The following is a 22310-nucleotide window of genomic DNA, read 5'->3' on the forward strand; positions in this document are numbered from 1 at the left end:
GCTGGCTCACTCAGGCCGGGCGGGAGGGAGGGGCACGGAGTGCGGGGCGAGCCTGCAGCGGCAGAGTTCGGCGTGATGTTGCACCAGCCCGAGGCGCGCCGTGCGTTCTCCCAGGGAAGCCGCCCCTGGATCCTGGGACCCCGGCAGTGGCGGGCTGCACAGGCTCCCGGAAGGGCGGTGTGGACAGTGACCTGCACTCGCACACAGGCTTCTTGGCAGCGTCAGCAGCAGCCCCAGCGTCCCACGCCCGTCACTGGGCTCCACGCTTTCAGTCGTGACTCGCGCCCGTCTGTGGAGCCCCTTTAAGCAGCGCTCTTAATCCCCTCTCCTCGCGCACCAGGAAACCAAGAGGGAAGAAAAAGTCTCTTGCCTCTTCGGCAGCTCCAGAGTTTTCCCGGACTCCCTGCCGGCTAGCTGTGGCACATTAGCCCCCTTCAGGCTGAATTCTCGCCGCCAGCCCCAGTCCTTTCCCTGCGCTCTGACCGAAGCCCGAGCCTCAGCTTCCAGCGCCGCCCGCCCTGGTGGGCGAGCAGACAAGCCTCTCGGGCTGGTGAGTGCCGCTCGGCACCGATCCTCTGTGCGGGAATCTCTCCGCTTTGCCCTACCCAGGTATGTGGGGAGTTTCTTGCCTTTTGGGAGGTCTGGGGTCTTCTGCCAGCATTCAGTAGGTGTTCTGTAGGAGTTGTTCCACGTGTAGCTGTATTTCTGGTGTATCCGTGGGGAGGAAGGTGATCTCCGCGTCTTACTCTTCCGCCATCTTACCCGGAAGTCCTAGTTGTCTTTTTTGAGACAGCCATTGTGACAGGTGGGAGGTGGTATCTCATTGTGGTTTTGGTTTGCATTTCCTTAATGATTAATGATGTGCATTTTTTCATGTGTCCGTGGACCATCTGTTTGTCTTCTGAGGAAAAAATGTCTATTCAGGTCCTCTGCCCATTTAAAATTTTTTTCCTGTTTTATTGAGAAAAATTGACATACATAACTGTAGAAGTTTAAGGTGAACAGCATGATGATTTGATTTACATATATTGTGGAAAGATTACCACAATAGGCTTTGTTACCATCGATCATCTCATACAGATACAATAAAAAGAAAAGAGAAAAACTATCTCCTTGTGATGAGAACTCTTAGGATCCACTCTCTTAACTATAGTTAACACTGCTACATATTATATAGCAGTGTTAACTATAGTCATCATGTTGTACATTATATCCCTAGTACATAATTTATCTTATAACTGGAAGTTTGTACCTTTTAACCACCTTCCTCCAATTTCCCCTCCCCCTACGCCATGCCTCTGGTACCACAAATCTGATCTCTTTTTCTATGAGTTTAGTGAGGGGTTTTGTTTGTTTTTTGTTTTTAAATTCCATATGTAAATGAAATCAGACAATATTTGTCTTTCTCTAACGTATTTCACTTAGCATAGTGCCCTCAAGATACATCCATATTATTGCAAATGGTAGGATTTCCTCATTTTTATGGATGCATAATATTCTGTATATATATATATATATATATATATATATATATATATATATATATATATATATATATATATATATATACACACATATATGCATACCACGACTTCTTTATCCATTCACTCACTGATGGACATTCAGGTTGTTTCCATGTCTTTTTGCCCATTTTTAACTTTGGCTACTTGGTTTTTCTTGATATTGAGTTGTATGAGTTCCTTTTATTTTTTTGGATATTAAACCCTTATCAGATATATGGTTTGCAAATATTTTCTCCCATTCTGTAAGGTTGCCTTTTTTTTTTTTTTTTTTTTTTTCGGTACGTGGGCCTCTCACTGTTGTGGCCTCTCCCGTTGTGGAGCACAGGCTCCGGACGTGCAGGCTCAGCGGCCATGGCTCACGGGTACAGCCACTCTGAGGCATGTGGGATCTTCCCGGACCGGGGCACGAACCCGTGTCCCCGGCATCGGCAGGTGGACTCTCAACCACTGCGCCACCAGGGAACCCCATGGTTGCCTTTTCATTTTGTTGATGGTTTCCTTAGCTGAGCATAAGCTTTTATTTTGATGTAGTCCAATCTTTTTTATCTTTGCTTTAGTTGCCTTTGTTTTGGTATCAAATCCAAAATATCATTCCCAAGACCAATGTCGAGGAGCTTACTCCCTATGTTTTTTTCTAGGATTTTTATAGTTTCAAGTATTACATTCAAGTCTTTAATACATTTTGAGTTGCTTTTTGTATATGGTGTGAGTTAGGGGTCCAGTTTCATTCTTTTGTATGACCCTTTAATTAGATAAAATTCACATACAGTGAAACACACAAATGTTAGGGGTACCATTTCATGAGTTTTAAAAAATGTATACATGCATACAACCCGAGACCCATTGAGATAGACACATCACTTCCAAAAGTTCTTACTGCATACTGTTTTGTAGTGCACTCTTTTTGCAGTTAAAAGCATATTGTGATCATCTTTTGTTTCTAATATAGATCTTATTTCTCTTTTTACATTGTAAATGTGAAATTTGTCCATGCTGAAAATTCAAATATCTTTTCCTCTGAAGTGGTGAGATCATATAAACAATACTGTTCTGCACCATGGTTTTACTTGTATCCCATTACAACATATCTTGGATATATTTCCATTCCAGTACATGCTGAGCTACTAAATTCTTTTAACAGATACATAATATTCAATAATATGAATTTAACATAATTTATATAGTCATCCCCCACTGATAAATATTTGAGTTGTCCAGTTTTTCATATTGGCAAACAAGGTTACAGTGAAAAACTTTGGATATTTATCTCCACATTTGTTTTATATATTCTTAGGACAGAGTTCCAGAAATGGGATAAGGGGACTTTTAGGCAGAGTTCACTCCCACACACAGTCTACACACCCAGAAAGCAGTGTGTGCTATTTCTGTTATTTGAAAGTGTGTTTTCCATGTTTCTTCAGCTGGCAAGATAAAACTTATATTCTATGACAGAGGAGGCCAAGTTAGGTATCAAAGGATGGAAAACCAATCTGGGGCTTCTGGGCTAAGAGTCCAAGTATTGCAAAGCCCATGGACAAAGGGAGTTGGAACCATCTTTATAATAATAATAATGATGATTAACACCTGAAAACAATGTGTCATCAGCCCCATAAAGGAAAAAATGTGGAAGGAAGATATTTAATTACCCAGGGAATTCATAAATGCCAGAAATCTAGAGCAATGGTTTTCAAACTTGAATTCATATCAGAATCACCTGCAGGATTTGTTAAAAACCAGGTTGTTAGGCCCTACCCGAAGAGTTTCTGGTTCATCAGGTCTTTGGTAGGACCTGAGAATTTGAGTTTCTAGCAAGTTGTCAGCAGCTGATGCTGCTAGTGCAGGTCATACTGCAAAACACTTATCTAGAGAAGACTAGAAAGATAATTCTCATATTTTAACCAATATTGGCCAAAATTTTGTTCTAATTTTCACTTAGTCCACATGGACAAATTCATGTAGATAGAGATCTAGTGATAACTATTTCTTTCAACTTTTGTTTGGATGGGTTTTTTTCTAAGTGTTTATGAAACCATGCCAATTTCCCTTTAATCTCTGCTCCCTTAATGTTCCATATCTCTCAATCTCCATTACAGGACTGATATTAGAATTTAAAATTTAGTGAAAAACATCTTTAGTAACTGAATTATCAGATGGCCACATCTAAAATGGAGGTACAGATCTTTTTCACATATGCCTACATAAAGCCTATCTAGACAAAATGGCACAGATTTAATATGTGTACTGGAAAGTTGAATTAACTACCTTTCTCTAGATGGAATGTGTATTAATTCTGTTAATTTAAAACACTACATGCTAAAATCAAAATAATGCTGAATCAGAAAAAAAGAACTACAAGTATGAGTGCTTCTTTATGCATACACATAGTATCCCTCAGGGTTATTTAACTTTTGAGACATTGAAATTTACTAGTCCTTCAGGAACATGTCACCTCCATATATCACAAAATTTCTTGTAAAAAGCATATATGTAAAATAACTATGATTACATTCCTCATTCTGTTATTTATCTTATTTTTACATGATTCATATCTTAAATAAAACTAAACTTCACTTCTAAATAAAAAGACTAGCCAAAGTACTATGGTGGGAGGATATAAATTAGGAGTTTGAGATTAACATGTACACACTACTATATAAAATAGATAAACAACAAGGACCTACTGTATAGCACGGGGAACTATACTCAATATCTTGTAATAACCTATAATGGAAAAGAATCTGAGAAAGAATATATATGTGTATATATGTGTGTGTGTGTGTGTGTGTGTGTGTATAACTGAATAACTTTGCTGTACACTTGAAACTAACACAACATTGTAAGTTAAATATACTTCAATAACTATCAGATTGTGCAGCTCAAAAGCACATATGTTTCCAATAAACATTTACTGAACACCCACTATTTACTATTCAGTAGGTGCTAGGAGTACAAAGAGACAAGGGTTCCTGCCCTTAAGTAGTTCACAGTTTAGTGGGGGAAACAGATGTTAATAAATAACTGTAAGGCTATGTGAGAAGGGCTATTATAGAGGCGTGAAGAAAATGCTGGGGAATCTAAAGGAATAAACTGTTATTTTTTTCTTGAGAAATTAGTAAGGTCTTCATAAAGATTGTGACATTTGAATTGGATCTTGAAGGTGTTGCCTGGTGAAAAAGATAAAAAAGGCCATTTCAGGCAAAGGGACTTTTACCCAGGCAGATGTTTGGAGGTATGAAAGAGCTTAATGTGCTCAGGAAAGAGCAATGAATTTGGTGTGACTGGGTTCTAGGTGATAGGGTTTGAAGCAAAAAAAAAAAAAAAAAAAAAAAAAACAACAACAAAAAAACCCCTGAAACCAACCAACCAAACAAAATCTTGAACAGGAACAGGAGAGAGTGATATGGACTGAATTGTCCCTCAAAATTCATTTGTTGAAGCCTTAACCTCTAATGTGACTGTTTTTGGAGATACTGCTTTTAGGAAGTCATAAGGGTAAAGTCTTAATCCAATAGGATTGGTGCCCTTATAAGAAGAGGGAAAGAGAACTCACACTCTCTCTCCAGGCACAGGCACTGAGGAAAGGCCGTGTGAGGACACGGTGGGAAGGTGGCCATCTGCAAGTCAGGAAGAGAAGCCTCACCAGAATCTGACCATGCTGGCACCCTGGTCTCAGATTTCCAGGCTCCAGAACTATTAGAAAATACACTTCAGTCACCCAATCAATAGTATTTTGCTATGGCAGCCTGAGAACACTAGGAGGGCATTGCTGAGTTGATTTTGCACAAGAAGTCATGATGAAACCTTAGAGTAAGTTGGGATTTCTGAGTTCATCTCGACCAAGTGCCCACTGAGTGCAAGAATCAATTCTACAGTATCCCATGGCTTGAAGCTATCCAGTGATAAAGGACTTACTATTCAATGACGCAGCCCATATCATAATGGATAGCTTTGATAGTTTGAAAAGTCTTATATCAATATGTAACCTGTCTTCCTCTAATGCCTTTGTTCTCTAGAGCCACCCAGCACAGATTGGTAACTCTAAGATTGCTAGCTCTAAGAAGCAGCAAGGATTCATTTAAGAAAACCTGAGACCCCTTTCAACTCTACATTTATAAATTGACCTGAAGTTGAAGACCTGTGCTTGTACCAGGAACCATATTGGGAAAATGTATACTGACTAGGAATTTCTACCAGAAAAAATGTATCTTAAATCATTTACCTGATGTCTGCAACAGGGATCCTGCGATAGCTGATGCTACACCTAAGCTATGTCCCATCTGATCATAACCCACAGGTTGAGGTTCCCTGTGGCTTTATTTCTTCCAGAATGTCAAGAATTCTCAGTGTTTCCACAGCATGCACTAGCATGCATGTATTCTGTTATTACAACAAAATTATTTCTTTGCACATAGAAGATTGGAAGTTTACCTGGGTTATAAAGCACGATCTAATGGAAATACCCTAGGTTATTGACCAGAACAATGGGGTTTGGTTCTCCCCGTGTACTCACCTAGAAATCATGACTTCACATGGGGAAGTATCTAATACTTCTGGGCCTCAGTTTCTTTATCTCTGATACATGAATATTTTTTGCCTTTCCATTATGAATATGTGGTAAGAATAAAATGAAAAGTTCTTTGGAAACAGTCTACACAGACTTGTTCTAAGACCTCTGTAGAGACTTATTTTTCTGAGAAGATGTAGTAGACATACATTTTAAAATTTCTTTCACTAAGAACAACTTTATATATGGAATGAATATACATATATATATTATTTTGTTATATGTTTGGTACTTATATATCAAACACAAGAATAGAGGAGAGGAAAAGCCAGAGTGACTAGAAACCTCGGGATCTGAAGAATAACATGGTAATGAGTTCCCTAGCTTTTCTTTTTGCCTCATATATCCAGACTAGGTGCTGGAGGAGCCAGCAACCCAGAAATGCTAATGGGCTTGGACAAAATAAAGCCTCCAACAAAATCTTGCTTTCTCTAGCCAAAGGGCAAGGAAAGAGGCAGCTTAGCAAGACAGAAATCTTTTAGACAATACAGACTCTACTCCAGCTAAACACCACAGGAAAAAATCTGTGGTCATTTCCATACCAGCAAAGGCCAAGTAGGAAGCCAAATCTTCCAGGCTAGCCAGGCTGTAATGAAGTGCCCCAAACACTCTGCTAGGGTGGTGTCACAGAAGGACAAGTAGGGAGCTGGGACTTCATTCCTGCTGGGAAGTAATGAGGTTCTCCTCCTCACCCTGCCTGCTGACTCCCACTACTGCAATGTTAGTGGAGACCATGTGGGGAGCCTGGATTCCCACTCCCATCTGGCAGTGACAAAGCACCACTCCCCATCCTCACTAGGGCAATGTCAGAAAAGGCCTAGAGAAGAGTAAATCTTTCACTAACCCCAGTGATAAGGAGGCCATCATCTGGTGGTGTCAGTGAAGGCTACTTGGGGAGCATTAATGAGGAATACCTGATCCTCCCATTCAAGGAGGTATCACTGTAGGCCAAGCAGAGAGCCAGAACTCCCACACTCTTTTGGCAGTAATAAAGAGCCCCCTCTTTATTACACAGGCCAAGTAGGGAAACTGGACTTCTACTTCCACCTGGAAGTAGCACTCTCATTTCCTCTGATGGCATGGTCTTAGGGGAGACCAGCTGAAGCAGAAAGTTTAAATAGGAATGAGAGTCTCATAATATCTGAAAGCCAGGTTTCAATAAAAAATCTTTTGTGATAAGAATCAGGAAGATGTCTAACTGAATGATAAAAAGACAATAAATAAATATCAACACTGAGATAACAGAGATATCTGAATAATCTGACAAGGATTTTAAAATAGCCTTTATAAAAATGTTTCAACAGAAATTATGAACCCATTTGAAGCAAATGACAAGATAGAAAGCCTCAAGAAAGAAAAAGAAGCTTTCAGCAAATAAATAGAACATATAACACAAAACCAAATGTAATTCAGCAAAGTTGTAGGGTACAAGATCAATTCATAAGCATTATTTGTACAATTATATACTAGCAATGAACAGTCTGAAAAGGAAATTCAGAAAAAAATCCATTTAAATAGCATCAAAGAGAATAAAACACACAGGAATAAATTTAAGCAAATAGATACAAGATTTGTACAACTGAAAATTATAAAACACTGCTGAAATAAAGAAGACCTAAATACATGGAAAAAGATTCTGAGTTCATGAATTAGAAGATTTAATAATGTTAAGAGGACAATACTTCTCAGAGCAATCTACAGATCAAATGAAATAGCTATCAATATCCCACAGCCTTTTTTTCCATAGAAATGAAAAAGTTTATGTTAAAATTCATATGGAATTGCAAGGTACCCAAATAGCCAAACAATCTTGAGAAAGAACAAAGTTGGAGGACTCACACTTCCCAATTTCAAAACTTATTACAAAGCTGCCCTAATCAAAATAGTGTGGCACTAGCATAATGAGAGACATATAGATCAATAGACTAGAGTAGAGAAACCAAAAATAAACCATCAAATTTATGGTCAGTTGACTTTCAACAAGAGTGCCAAGACCATTGAACAGGAAAAGAATATTTTCTTCAATTAATGAGGCTGGAACAACTGGATGGCCACTTGCAAAATAATGAAGTTACCTACATTTCACACTTTATACAAAAATTAACATGGATCAAGGACCTAAACATAAGAGCTAAAACCTTAAAACTCTTAGAAGGAACCATAGGGGTAAGTCTTCATGATCTTGGATTTGGCAATTGTTTCTTAAATATAACACCAAGAGCACAAGCAACAAATAAAGAAAACAAAGAAAAATAGTTAAGTTAGACTTTATCAAAATTAAAACCACTTGTGAAAAAAAAAACACTTGTGGATCAATGGTCACAGTCAAGAAAGTGAAAAAGCAACTCATAGAATGGGAGAAAATATTTACAACTCATATATCTGATAAAGATCTAGTATCCAGAATATATAAAGAACTCTTACAATTCAACAACAAAAAACAAACAACCCAATTGAAAATGGGCAAAAGACTTGGATAGACATGTCTCCGAAGAAGACATAGAAATGGCCAATAAGCATATAAAAAGATGCTCAGCATCATTAGTCATTAGGGAAATGCAAATAAAAATCACAATGAGATACCACTGCACCCCCACTTGGATGTATATAATAATAATAATAATAATAATAATAATAATAATAATAATAATAAAACAGAGGATTACAAGTGTTTGTGACAATGTGGAGATATAATCCTCATACATTTCTGGTGGGAATGTAAAAAAGTGAGGCCGCTGTGAAAAAATGTTTGGCAATCCTCAAAAATTTAACATAGAATTACTATTTGACCCAACAATTCCACTCCTGGATATATACCCCAAAGAACTTAAAACAGATGTTCAAAAAAAAAATCTTATACACAAGTGTTCATGGCAGCATTATTCACAATAGCCAAAAAGTAGAAACAATACACATGTCCATAAAGTGATTAATGGATAAACAAAATGTGACATATCCCTACAATGGAATATTATTCAGCTATTAAAAGAAATGAAGTACTTATACAGGCTACAACATGGATGAACCTCAAAAACATGCTAGGTGACAGAAGCCAGACATAAAAGGCTACATATTGTGTTATTTCATTTATATGATATATCCAGAATAGGCAAATCAATAGAGACAGAAAGCATATTAGTGGTTGGCTGGGACTTGGTAGAGAGAGGAATGGGAAGTGACTACGTATGGGTATGAGGTTACTCCTCGGGGTAGTGAAAATGTTCTGGAACTAGATAATGGTGATAGTTGTACAACATTGTGAATGTACTAAATATCACTAATGCTAAATTTTCTGTTATAGGTATTTTATCACAATTAAATGAAAAGACACAAATGGATGTTTTAGAACTAAGAAATTACAGTAAACAAAATAAAATAAAAACCACAATGAATAGACTCAAGAACAGAATGGAGGGGACAAATGAAAAAAGTAGCAAAACTAAAGTTAAAACAATAAAAATTATGCAATTTGAACAACGGAGAGAAAATAGATTTTAAAATTAAACAGAGCCTTAGGGATCTGTGAGACAGTAACAAAAGATCTACCAGTCATGTACCTGGAGTCCTGGAATGCAAGAAAAAGAGAGCAGTGCTGAAAAAAAAATTGCTGAAAACTTGGCACATTTTGCATAAGACATAAAACTACAGGTTCCAGAAGATTTTCAGCCCCCAACAGAATCCACAGCAAAATATCATGGTCAGACTTCTGAAAATTAATGACAAAATTAAACTGGCAAACAGCCAGAGAAAAATTACATCTTGCTTATAGGGGACAAATAATTCAAGTTATGGTAGATATCAATAATTATATTGCATGTAAATTGTCTAATGACAATTAAAAGACAAGAATTGGCAAATTGGATTTTAAAACATGACCAAACTATACACTATTTAAAAGAAATTCATGACAAGTATAAAGATACAGGCTGGTAGAAAGTAAAATGAGAGAAGATATATCATACAAAAATTAATAAAAGTAAAGCAAGAGTGGATATATCAGATAGACTTCAGGGCAAAGAAGACTACTCAAGGCAAAGAGCAACATCATATAATATTTAAAGGGTCAATCCACCAAGAACACATAGCAATTCTTAATGCCTATGACCAAACAACACAACTGCAAAATATGTAAAGCAAATACTGATTAAAAATGAAAGGAGAAATAGTCAAATTCACATTTATAGTTGGAAACTTAAACACAGTTTTCTCAACAATTGACAAAACAACTAGACAGAAAATCAGCTAGTTTATAGAAGATCTCAATGATGTCATCAACTGAAAGGATCTTAGAGATGTTTATAGAACACTCCACCTGACAACAGTAGAATACATATTCTTTTCAACTACCCGCAGAACATATATCAAAGTTGGCCATATCCTGGGCCATAAAACAAATATGAAAGAATTGAAATATGCAGTGATTTCTCTGACACAATGGAATCACATTACAAATCAATAACAGAAAAATAAACAAGAAAATCTCTAAACACCTGGAAGTTAAACAACACACTTCTAAATAATTCATGGGTCAAGTAATAAGACTCAAGTGAAATAGAAAATAGAAAAATAAAATAATATACCAAATTTTGTGAGTTGCAGCTTAAGCAATGATGAGAGGGATATTTATAGCACTAAATGCTTACATTAAGAAAGAGGCAAAGTCTTAAGTCAATAATCTAAACTCCCATCTCAAGAGATTAGAAAAAGAAGAGCAAAATAAGTCCAAAGAAAGCAGAAGCAAAATTATAATAAAAGTAAGAGAAGAAATCAATAAAATCAACAACAAAAATTCAATGAAATTCAAAACAAAATTCAAAGGTGTGATTCTTAGAAAAGATGAATAAAATTGACAAACCTCTAGCAAGGAAGATAAAATAAAAAGAAAGAAGACATCAAACAGATAATAAGAGAATAGTAGAAACAACTCCACACACATCAATTTGACTATTTAGATAAATTGGACCAATTCATCAAAAAATACAAATTACCACAATTCATCCAAAATTCAATAGATAACTTAAACAGCCTTATATCTATTAAGGAAATTAAATTCTTATTTTAAAATCCTCCCCTTTAAAATTTCCAAGCCCACATGGTTCCACTAGAAAATTCTACCGAACTTTTAAAGATTTTTTGCCAATTCTACACAATATTCCAGAAAATAGAATAAGGGGAAGGAGGGAATTAATTTTTTAAAAACTAGTATTACTTTGATATAACAATGAGGTGCCAGTATAAAAGAAGAAAATTACAAACAAAAATCCCTTATAAATATAGATACAAAAAATTAACAAAATATTAGCAATAGAATTCAGCAATACATAAAAGGATTATCCACCATGACCAAATAGAGTTTATTCCAGAGATAAAAGTCTGGTTCAATATTTGAAAATCAAATCAGTGTAATCTACCATATTAGCCAGGCTAAAAAATCACATGAACATACCAATCGATGCCAAAAAAACATTTGATCAATTCAACATCTATTCATGACTTAAATAACTCTCAGAAAAACAGAAATAGAAGAGAATTTGTTCCACTTAATAAAGTACTTCCATATAAAAACTGGAGGTGAAATTTTATTTAATGGTTAAAGACTACATGCTTTCCCCCTAAGTTAAGAAACAAAGCAAGGATGGCTGCCCTTATCACTCTTATTCAACATAGTACTATACATTCTAGCCAGTACAATAAGGCCAGAAAAAGAAATGAAAGGAATACAGATTGGAAAAGAAATAAAGCTATCCTTATTTGCAGATCACATGGTGATATTTGTAGAAAATAACCAATGAACCTACAAAAAATAAAAATAAAACCCATCCTGGATGAGTTCAGTGAGTTCAGGAAGGTCAAAGTACACAAGATAAACACTAAAATCAATTACCTTTCTATATATTAGCAGTGGACACATACATGGCCACTGCAATAACGTTTATAACCACTCAAAAATAGTGTATAAATGTAAAAAACCTGTACAGGATTTGCACACTGAAAACTATAAAATGCTGATGAAGGAAATAGAAAAGGTCCAAATAAATGGAGATTAATACTGTGTTAATGGACTGAAAGAGTATAGTAAAGATGTCAATTTTCCCCAAATTAATAAACAGGATTACCAACAAAATCTCAGTAAGTTTTTTCTGTAGATATAAGAAAGATTATTCTAAAGTTTATATGGAAAAGCAAGAGGACTAGAAAGCTAAAACAGTTTTTAAAAAGTAGAATAAAGTAAAGGAATAACTCTGATTTTAAGACTTGTATAGGTAATGTAATCAAAACTGTATGGTATTAGTTTAGGGATAGACACATATATCAACCCATATGTAAAGAACTAAGATGTAACACATATATACCAAACTGACTTTTGACAACAGAGCAAAAGCAATTCAGTAGAGGAAAACTTGTCTTCAACAAATGGTGTTGGAGAAATTGGACATTAATAGGCAAAAAAAAAAAAAGAACATTGACTTAAGTCTCATAAATTATTCAAATATTAACTCAAACGGATTACAGATTAGTGGTGTCCAGGGCTTAAGTGGGGTCAGGAAGCAAAAATGTGGGTGTGATTATAAAAGCACAACATAGTATATCTTTGTGGTGATAGAACTAACTGTATCAATGTCAGTATCCTAGTTGTGATATTGTACTATAGTTATGCAAAATATTACCATTGAAGGAAATGGAGAAAAAAGTATTTGGGATCCCTCTGTATTTTTTTATTGAAGTGTAGTTGATGTATAATGTTATATAAGTTACAGGTGTACAATATAGTGACTCACAATTTTTAAAGGTTATACTCCATTTATAGTTATTATAAAATATTTGCTATGTCCCCTATGTTGTACAATATATTCTCATAGTTTACTTTATACCTAAAAGTTTGTACCTCTTAATCCCCTTCTCCCTTCTCTCTCCCCACTGGTAACTACTAGTTTGTTCTGTAAATCTGAGTCTGCTTCTTTTTTGTTATATTCACTAGTTTGTTGTATTTTTTACATTCCACATATAAGCAATACCATACAGTATTTGTCTTTTTCTGCCTGACTTATTTCACTTAGCATGATTCATGATGCCCTCCAAGTCCATCCATGTTACTGCAAATTTTATTCTTTTTTATGATTGCATAGTATTCCAGTGTGTGTGTGTGTGTGTGTGTGTGTGTGCGTGTGTGTGTGTGTGTGACATCCTTATGCATTCATTTGTTGATGGACACTTAGGTTGCTTCCATATCTTGGCAGTTGTAAACAATGCTGCTATAAACATTGGGGTGCATGTAGCTTTTCAAATGGATTAAAGACCTAAATGGAAGACCAGATACCATAAAACTCCTAGAGGAAAACATAGGCAGAACACTATTTTATATAAATCGTAGCAATATGCTTTTGGATTCAACTTCTAAAACAAAAGAAATAAAATAAAAAATAAACAATGGAACCTAATTAAACACAAAAGCTTTTGCACAGCAAAGGAAACCATTGACAAATGAAAAGATAACCTACTGAATAGGGGAAAATGTTTACAAGTGATATGATTGATAAGGGGTTAATATCCAACATATATAAACAGTTCATACAGCTCAACGTCAAAAAAAATCAACCCAATTAGGAAATGGGCAGAAGAACTGAATAGACATTTTTCCGAAGAGAAAATGCAGATGGCCAACAGGCACATGAAAAGACATCACTAATCATCAGGGAAATGCACATCAAAACCACAATGAGATATCACCTCACATCTGTCAGAAAGGCTATCATCAAAAAGACCACAGATAACAAATGTTGGCAAGAATGTGGGAAAAGGGAACCCTCATACACTGTTTGTGGGAATGTAAATTGGTGCAGCCACTGTGTAAAACAGTATGGAGTCTTCTCAAAAAACTAAAAATAGAACTACCATATGACCCAGCAATTCTACTCCTGGTTATATAACCTCTGTAATTTTTATAACTGCATGTGAATCTACAATTATTTCAAAATTAAAAGTTTGAGTTTTTTAAAGATAGGCTACATAAAATGCTGAAAATTGTAACAACATAGTTTTTGATATTTTACAAGTTTTAAGTAGAGCTCTTTTTCTCCTCCAGAGTCCTTCTGACTGTTTGAGAAAACACTAAACAAGAAATATGAAAGATTATTCTAGTGCCACAATCTTAAACTTTCCAATTAAATCACAGAAAGAACCAATAAACCAAGTAATACATATATTTAGAACTTAACATGTGACATATACTTCAAGGGGTTACAGAAAAGTCTTAAGACAGGCTCTACTTTTGAGCAGCTTACTCTCTAGATGTACACAAGAAATGGTGCAATTAATACAAAATCAAATTACATCAATTCACATATGTGCTTTTTTCTCATGTTAACTTTTCTGAAATCAGAATGGCATCTTGGGGTAAATGAAATGCAGTAAATAAAAGGTAATATATATGTGACAAAGGAGTAGGTTAGGCAAAGAGTTCTCATAATAGTTCAGAGGATAATTCATTTTAATCTGTAGTAAGGGAAGACTACATAAAGGAGGTGAGAATAAACAGAGCCTAATGCATAGGTAAGATTACAAGAGACAAATGACAGACAGGTGAGTGGTTTAAATGGAAACCCAAAGAGAATGGAATTAAACATAAGGTATAACATAAGAAAGGACTAGTAATTGGGAATATGCAAATCACATTTCAGGTAAGAGGTCACAGGGCAGTTTGGCTTGAGTACAGTATTCATTGAAAAGAAACATAGAGGAAATTCTGCTTCTGATAATTGTGGGCTAGGTAATTCCTACTGATTGCTCCCAGTTAGGAAGAATGAAATATTTTAAAATCATCTTAAAAGTATCAAAACACTAACTGGATAGGAATTGCTTTTTCAAAACCTAGGAGAAAGCAGTATTCCAGAGAGGTAAGCCTAGTACTAAAAGCTGCTTTTGTCCTGAGGTCTTTTGACAGTCTGAGATAAATAGCTGTGAAATTGAGTAGTGGTTTTTGTAGTGGCACATGGTGAGGGGAACAGAAGTCAAAGCCCAATACCTTTTCGAAGTGGAGATTCTGATACACTCCCTTTGTCAATAAGCTCAGATCCCAACGGGCTACACCCTCAGGGTAAATGGGAACTGGACCTGCCCTTCCATAGACTTGCAACCCAGTTCATGAGTAACCCAGGGACTCTCAGGCCATAAATTTAGGTTAACATGGTCCCAAGTTGGTAATGCTCCCTGGGGCCTGGCAGAAGGATCAAAAATATTCTCTGATCAGCTCGGTGCTTTGTGACCACCTAGAGGGGTGGGATAGGGAGGGTGGGAGGGAGACACAAGAGGGAGGGGATGTGGGGATATATGTATACGTATAGCTGATTCACTTTGTTATACAGCAAAAACTAACACAACATTGTAAAGCAATTATACTCCAATAAAGATGTTAAAAAAAATCTTCTCTGGTGAGGATACCATCATTCTTGACCTGAATTTTTCTTACTAATAGTTATTAAGATCTAATTTTCAGCCTACAAAGACAACCAGGCCTATACAGAAACAATACATCATGTGGATGAAACAGCAGAAACAGGCCCACAGAACTTCAGATTTGGGGCTATCAGATACAGACTAAGAAATATGTATGGTTACTATGCTTAAAGAAATAAGAGACAAGCATGAATATGGTCTGCGTGGAACACAAAACCATAGAAAGTGATACAGCAGATATGAAAAAGCACCAAATATACTTCTAGACTGAACAATTCAATGTCAAGATTAGAAGCTCTTTGGTGGGTATAACAGCAGATTAGACATAGCCAAAGAGAAATTGATGAACCTAAAATAAGTCAAAACTAAATATCCAGAATCCAGCACAAAGAGAAAAATTATAGAATATACAAAGAGAAAAGCAGGTAAGATACAGAGGACAGAGTGAGAAGATGTGACATTTGTTTAATCGGAACCCAGGAGAGGAGAGAAAAAAAAAATGGAGCAGAGGTAATGTTTGAGGAAATAATACTTGCCAATTTCATTAAACTAATGAAAAAACCTAATTCATGAATTTAAAATGTCCTAGAAATATGAACTAAAATAAATAAAAAGAAAGCTGCACCTGGAAACATCGGAGTAAAATTGCAGTAAAACAAGGACACAGGGAATCTTGAAAGCAACCTGAATTTAAAAATGGCAGATTACCTTCAAAGGAGCAAATTAGACAACAGCTGATGTCTCAAAGGCAACAAAGGAAACGGGAAGACAAGGGAATGATAACTTCAATTAGCTTAAAGATAACTACTAACCTAGAAATTAGTATTTTATTACTTTAAAGACTTTTTCAAACAAACAAAAACTAAGGTGTCTTTTAGAAGAGTGAAATAGAATCAAAGGTATTCTAAAGGATATACTCCAGGAAAAAGAAAGAAGGAGTGAAGAGCAAAGTGGTAAACATTTGAGTAAATCTAAATGAATATTGACTATCTGAAACAATAATAATCCTTTGGAGGATTTTAACAATATAGAATTAAAATGCAGCAACAATAGCATAGAAATCTGGATGTAGAAAAACAGAGTTAAATTCTTCTAAGAAATAATGGAAGATAAGTTTGGACAAGACAATTGAGACCATAACATTAGAAAGATTAAACGCCAAAATAATGAGTTAGGATTTCAATGAAGAGACAATAGGTTCAGGCATTTAATGACACAGTGAGAATGGTATATTAAAAAGATGATCTTGGACTTTTGTTTAAGTAGTTTAGAAGAAAGAAATACAGGAGGCAGAAGGACCAGCACAATAAACAAGGTGTGAAATAGTTAGGTATGGTGGTGGTAGTGGGAAGTAAAAGGTATAGAGAATATGAGACTAATTGGGAAGGAAGAACAGACAGAACTTGGTAACTGACTGGGTGTAGAAGGCTGACAGAGAAAGAAGTTAAAGTGATCCAGAGGCTTCACAACTATGTAACTGGGAAAAGAGATTGTTAACAGAAATAATTCAGTCAGAAGAAAAGTCACTTCACATGAAGAATAGCAAAGGTAGTGAACTTATTTCAAGATGTATTGAGTTTAGGTGAAATAAGCAAGTGGAAATACCCAGCCAGGATTTGAAGGTGAAATGAGCTTGGAGAAATATTAGGGCCTGGAGAAAATTTCAGGAGTCATGCACATTTTGGTGGCATTTGAAACAGCATGGAGACAGTATGTATTCAGAGAAAAGGAGAGTGCCAAAGACTGACCTGAAGCATACACATATGGGAAGCAAGATTTTGAAGGACATCTGCAAAGAAGATAGAAAAATAGGAAGTAGCAGGGAGAGAGGTAAGACAAGAGTAATCCAGTATACAGTGTCGTGGAAACCAAGAGAATAAAATTTCAAAAGGGAGAGGATGATCACCATTAAAGTGTGACAGGCAACTAGAGATCAAGGATAATGGAGTCCAAGAGGTTCCTGAAGCATCGTGTGTTCTCTTCATACTATCTCATCAGCCTTATCCTTATTGAAGAAAAAGAAATCCAAGGAAAATAGAAAATGAATTAAAGATCATTTGCAGGTTACTTTTATTTACAGTCTAAATGCAATCTTCTCCAAGCTTTTTATGGCGAGGCACTATTATGCTTCTCAACCAAGCCAGCAGGGACAGCTGCTGCTGACATCAGAAGATGCAGAAACCTCTGAGAGTTCCCCAGAGTCTACCAGGAGAGGCAAAAAAAAAAAAAGGGGAAGGGGGAAGCATGACACTAGCATTTTGGGCAGTGAGTTAAGGGTATGGGAGCATTGTAACCCAGCATTAGTCGATTTGGATTTTGTGATAAACTATAGGGGCTACCCGACCAATAGACAATATTTTTAGAAGAGATGCCTATGTGGTTGTTCTCTGTTGTAATTAAAACCTTATATTTGTACAACCCACTTAAAAACATAAATATTGTGTGCAGTAAAGTACATGTCTTAATTTTCATGCAAACTTCATTAGTGTTCCATGGTTAACTTTATTTTTCTCATTGATCCAGATAAGGTACACTTTCTGATTATGATTAAATGCTACAATGCTATATTAGGTCCAGGCATCCATTTTCATTATTACTTTTACCCAAATCTCATTCATAAAATGAGTGAATTGACTGTTAACATGTTCCTTATATCACCCTCCAAATTCATGTACTCTAGATGCTTTGAACATCTCTAAAGTACAAACGTGACTATGATAAGAACACATCTTTACCCACTATTTGCCCTGCTGGAGAGAGATGGTCAATTATATCTCTCACCTATGTCACCTATGTCATGCTACCATTCCCGATATCAGACAACTTCTTTCCAACAGGCATCACTCTGCTCTCAGAGTCCTTCAGCTGCTTGGCGACTGCTGCAGATTCTTGTTTATGGCATCATTACTGTCTCTGTTTACTTTCATTCTGTACGATGCCTGCAGCTACAGGAGTTGGAAGGGTGAGATGTTTGAAAGTTTTTTCTGCACACTCAGGTTCAATTATTAGGGAATCTTTCTTTTACCAAAATATTCCATTGAAATTGTCAGAGCCAGAAGGAGCTTTAGGGTGATTTGTAAGCATAGAGGATGGGCAACTAGACTTGATGGGTGATTTATATCAGCTCCAAAGATCAAGCCATTCAATCTTCATGTAAAGGGAGCAAAAGGAAGAAGTTGACAGTTGATATTTGGATGAATTCAACTTTATATTTCATTCTGGGCGGAGGCCACAAAATTGAGCCTTATTTTTGTATTTGATATAACTATCTCATTTTCCAGATCATCAGACTCACTTTTTAACTTAATAAGGATAACAATAATAGTAGTAGCTAAAATTTATTGAATACTTACTATATGCCAGGCACTGCTCCTAGTGCTCTACATGTATAGTTCTATGCACTCTTACATTTTGTGAATGTCAAATAAGTACAACACAATGTATGGTGAAAGACACAAAATGATAACTCCTGTTTTTCAACACAAAATTTAGAGTCTATGAATATAAATTGTAAAAAGAATATAAAATGAAAAGATTCTAAACAGCAAAACACAAGTTAAAAGACAAGATGAACAACTAATGAGGGAAAATATTTTAAATATGCACGGCAGACAAGTGGTTAATATCCTTACTATTAAAATAGTTCCATTAAATACATAAGAAAATAACACCTTAATAGAGAAATGGAGAAGGATGTGCACAGACAATTCACAAAAGAAGAAATACAAATGCCAAAAAAATTTTAAATATACATCCTCAGTATTATTCAAAGAAATGTAATTTAAAATAGCTATGAGTTAACCACTTCTCACACATCAGATATGCAAAGAAAAAATGGATATACTCAGTGATGACTGGAAATAGGCACTCTCATATATTTCTGGCAAGGGTATAAGTTGCTATAACCCTTTATGGATGACTATTTGGCAGTATGCACCAAAAGCCCTAAAAAGAAAAAAAAGAATGTCCTTTGACATAGAAATCAATTAGAATAATTTATTATAAGAAAATGATATAAAAATTTGCAAAAATACATGTATAAGGATGTTCATCCCAGTTTTGTATGTAATAATATAATACAAACCAAAGTTAAAATAGGGGAGCCATTGAATACAATATAATACATACATACAATAGAATTTTATATAGCCATTAAAAAGATTGTGTCATTTTATATCTATTGGAATAGATGTATAATCTTTATGAATGAGGTGAAAAAACAAATTTAAAATAGTATTATAATATGCCTGTAAAATATGCATCCCTCTCCATACTTGTATGTAGAAAACAGACCAAAAAGGTATATACCTAAATGCCAACAGTGATTATAATTATTTTTTCCATTTTTAAAATTAAATTAACTTGATTGAAGCATAATTTTTTTACTATAAAGTACAGAGATTTTAAGCAAACATTTCAAGGAGTTTTTTAAATTTCTTTTTTAGACAGCTTTATTGAGGTATAATGAACATACAATAAACTGCACATTTTAAAAGTGTACAATTTGATAAGTTTTGACATACACATACACCCATAAAACTATCAACACAATCATGATAATGAACACATCTATTACCCCCAAAAGCTTTCTCATGCTTCTTTACAATCAACCCATCCTACTTCTTCTACCATCCCACCTCCATCTAAGCAACTACTGGCTGGCATATGTCATTATGGGTTAGATTTTCTAGAATTTTATATAAATGAAATGTGCTCTTTTTTTGTCTGCCTTCTTTCACTAAGAATAATTATTTGCGATTCATCTATGCTCTTGGGTTATCAGTAGTTCATTCCTTTCTTTTTTTCCTGACTCGTATTTCCTTGTATAGACAAACTACAATTTGTTTATCCATCCATTTCTCTGTTGATGAACATTTGGACTTTCACATGTTTTACCTATTACAAATAATGCTGCTGTAAACTTTCATGTATAAATCTTTATAGGGACATATCATTTCCTTTCTCTTGGGTAAATAGCTAGGAGAGGAATAGCTAGATCCATATGGTAGGTGAAATGCTTACCTTTTAAAGAAGCTTCCAAACTGTTTTTCAAGTAGTTGTGCCATTTTACATTGCCACTAGCAATGTCTGAGATTTCCAGTTGCTCCCATCTTCACAACACTTGATATACTCAGTGTTCTTATTTTAGCCATTCTAGGGTATGTGTGTAGTGATATCTCATTTTTTTGGTTTTCATTTCTGTCTCCCTAATGACTAATGATATTGGGCATCTTTTTATTGGCTTATTTAACATCCATATATCTTCCTTGGTGAATTATCTGTTTAAATACTTTGCCCATTTTGAGGAACTGAACAGTTTTCCAAAGAAGATGTACAAATGGTACATGAAAAGGTGCTCAACATCACTACTCATCGGGGAAATACAAATCAAAACCACAATGAGATATCACCTCACATTAGTTAGAATGGCTACCATCAAATGACAAGAGATAACAAGTGTTGGTGAGGGTGTGGAGAAAAGGGAAGCTTAGTGCATCGATACTGGGATTTCAAATTGATGCGGCCACTATGGAAAATGGTATAGAGGTTCCTAAAATTTTTAAATATAGAACTATCCTATAATCCAGCAATCCCACTTCTGGGTATATATCCAAAGGAGTTGAAAACAAGATACCAAAAAGATATCTGCACTCCCATGTTTATTGCAGCATTATTCACAATAGCCAAGATATGGAAACTATGCAAACGTCTGTCAGTGGATGAATGAAGATGTGAAGATAGGAATATTATTCAGCCATGATAAAGAAGGAAATCTTGCCATTTGCAACAACTTGGATGGACCTTGAGGGTATTATTCTAAGAGAATTAAATCAGACAGAGAAAGACAAATACTGTATGATATCACTTTTATGTGGAGTCTAAAAAGGACAAACTCAAAGAAAGAGAGAGCACAGGCCCTTTGCCCATTTTTAAATCAAATTGTGGGTTCTTGTTTTGTTTTGTTTATTTTGTTTTGCTGTTGAGTTGTATGAGTTCCTTATATATTTTGGATATTAATCCCTTACCAGACATATGGTTTGCAAATATTTTCTCCCATTCTATAGGTTGCCTTTTCATTTTGTTAATTATTTGTTTTGCTGTACAGAATCATTTTTTTGACTATTACAGAAGTTTATTTAACAAAAAAGTTCAGTAAGAAAATGTACACGACCCAATTTTCATCGTAGTAAAATGTGAGGAGGGGACATGTGGAAGCAGTTGATTGCTCTGGTGAAGACAGCCATTGTTCATACTCGTTCCAAAGCTTCTAACATGATGATACTATTTCCTCGTATTACCACCATTCCAATATTGTTCTGTTGCCCACTAGTTGCCATCTCCACACATTCATCTATCACGAGATTCATAAAGGGATCAAATCCCCTCAATATTCCTTGGACATGTCTGCCACCATTTAATTTCAATGATAACTTCTTGCCCATAAATTTCTTCAACTCGGGAGGGTGAGCTTTGCTCATGATGTCTACTCGAGGAACTCAAAAACACCTCCAAATGGAACTTCCAGAATCATTTTTAGTTTAATATAGTGCCACTTGTTGATTTTTGCTTTTGTTGACTGTGCTTTTGGTGTCATAGCCAAGACCAAAGTCAAGATGCTTTTCTGCTCTGTTTTTTTCTAGGAGTCTTATGGTTTCAGTTCTTACAGTTGTTTTAATTTATATCAAGTTAATTTTGTGAGTGATGTAAAATAGGAGTCTAATTGCATTCTTTTGCATGTGAATTTCCAGTTTTTCCAGCACCATTTATTG

The 22310-nt window shown here is 35.4% G+C and overlaps 1 protein-coding gene across 1 annotated transcript; it reads right to left on the reverse strand.

Moving 5' to 3' along the window:
* Positions 1-21651: 21651 nt before the first annotated feature.
* LOC308608546 (small nuclear ribonucleoprotein G-like) lies at positions 21652-22057 on the reverse strand. The gene has a single exon (XM_081221752.1). It carries the CDS (start codon positions 22017-22019, stop codon positions 21789-21791), a length of 231 nt encoding a protein of 76 aa, XP_081077878.1. The 5' UTR covers positions 22020-22057; the 3' UTR covers positions 21652-21788.
* Between the last annotated feature and the right edge of the window lie 253 nt (positions 22058-22310).

This window comes from Mesoplodon bidens (genome assembly GCF_964165515.1).
Source record: "Mesoplodon bidens genome assembly, chromosome: X".
Taxonomy (NCBI): domain Eukaryota; kingdom Metazoa; phylum Chordata; class Mammalia; order Artiodactyla; family Ziphiidae; genus Mesoplodon; species Mesoplodon bidens.

Coding starts and splice junctions, on each gene's coding strand:
- LOC308608546 (XM_081221752.1), bottom strand. CDS start 22,019: ATGAGCAAAGCTCACCCTCCCGAGTTGAAGAAATTTATGGGCAAGAAG.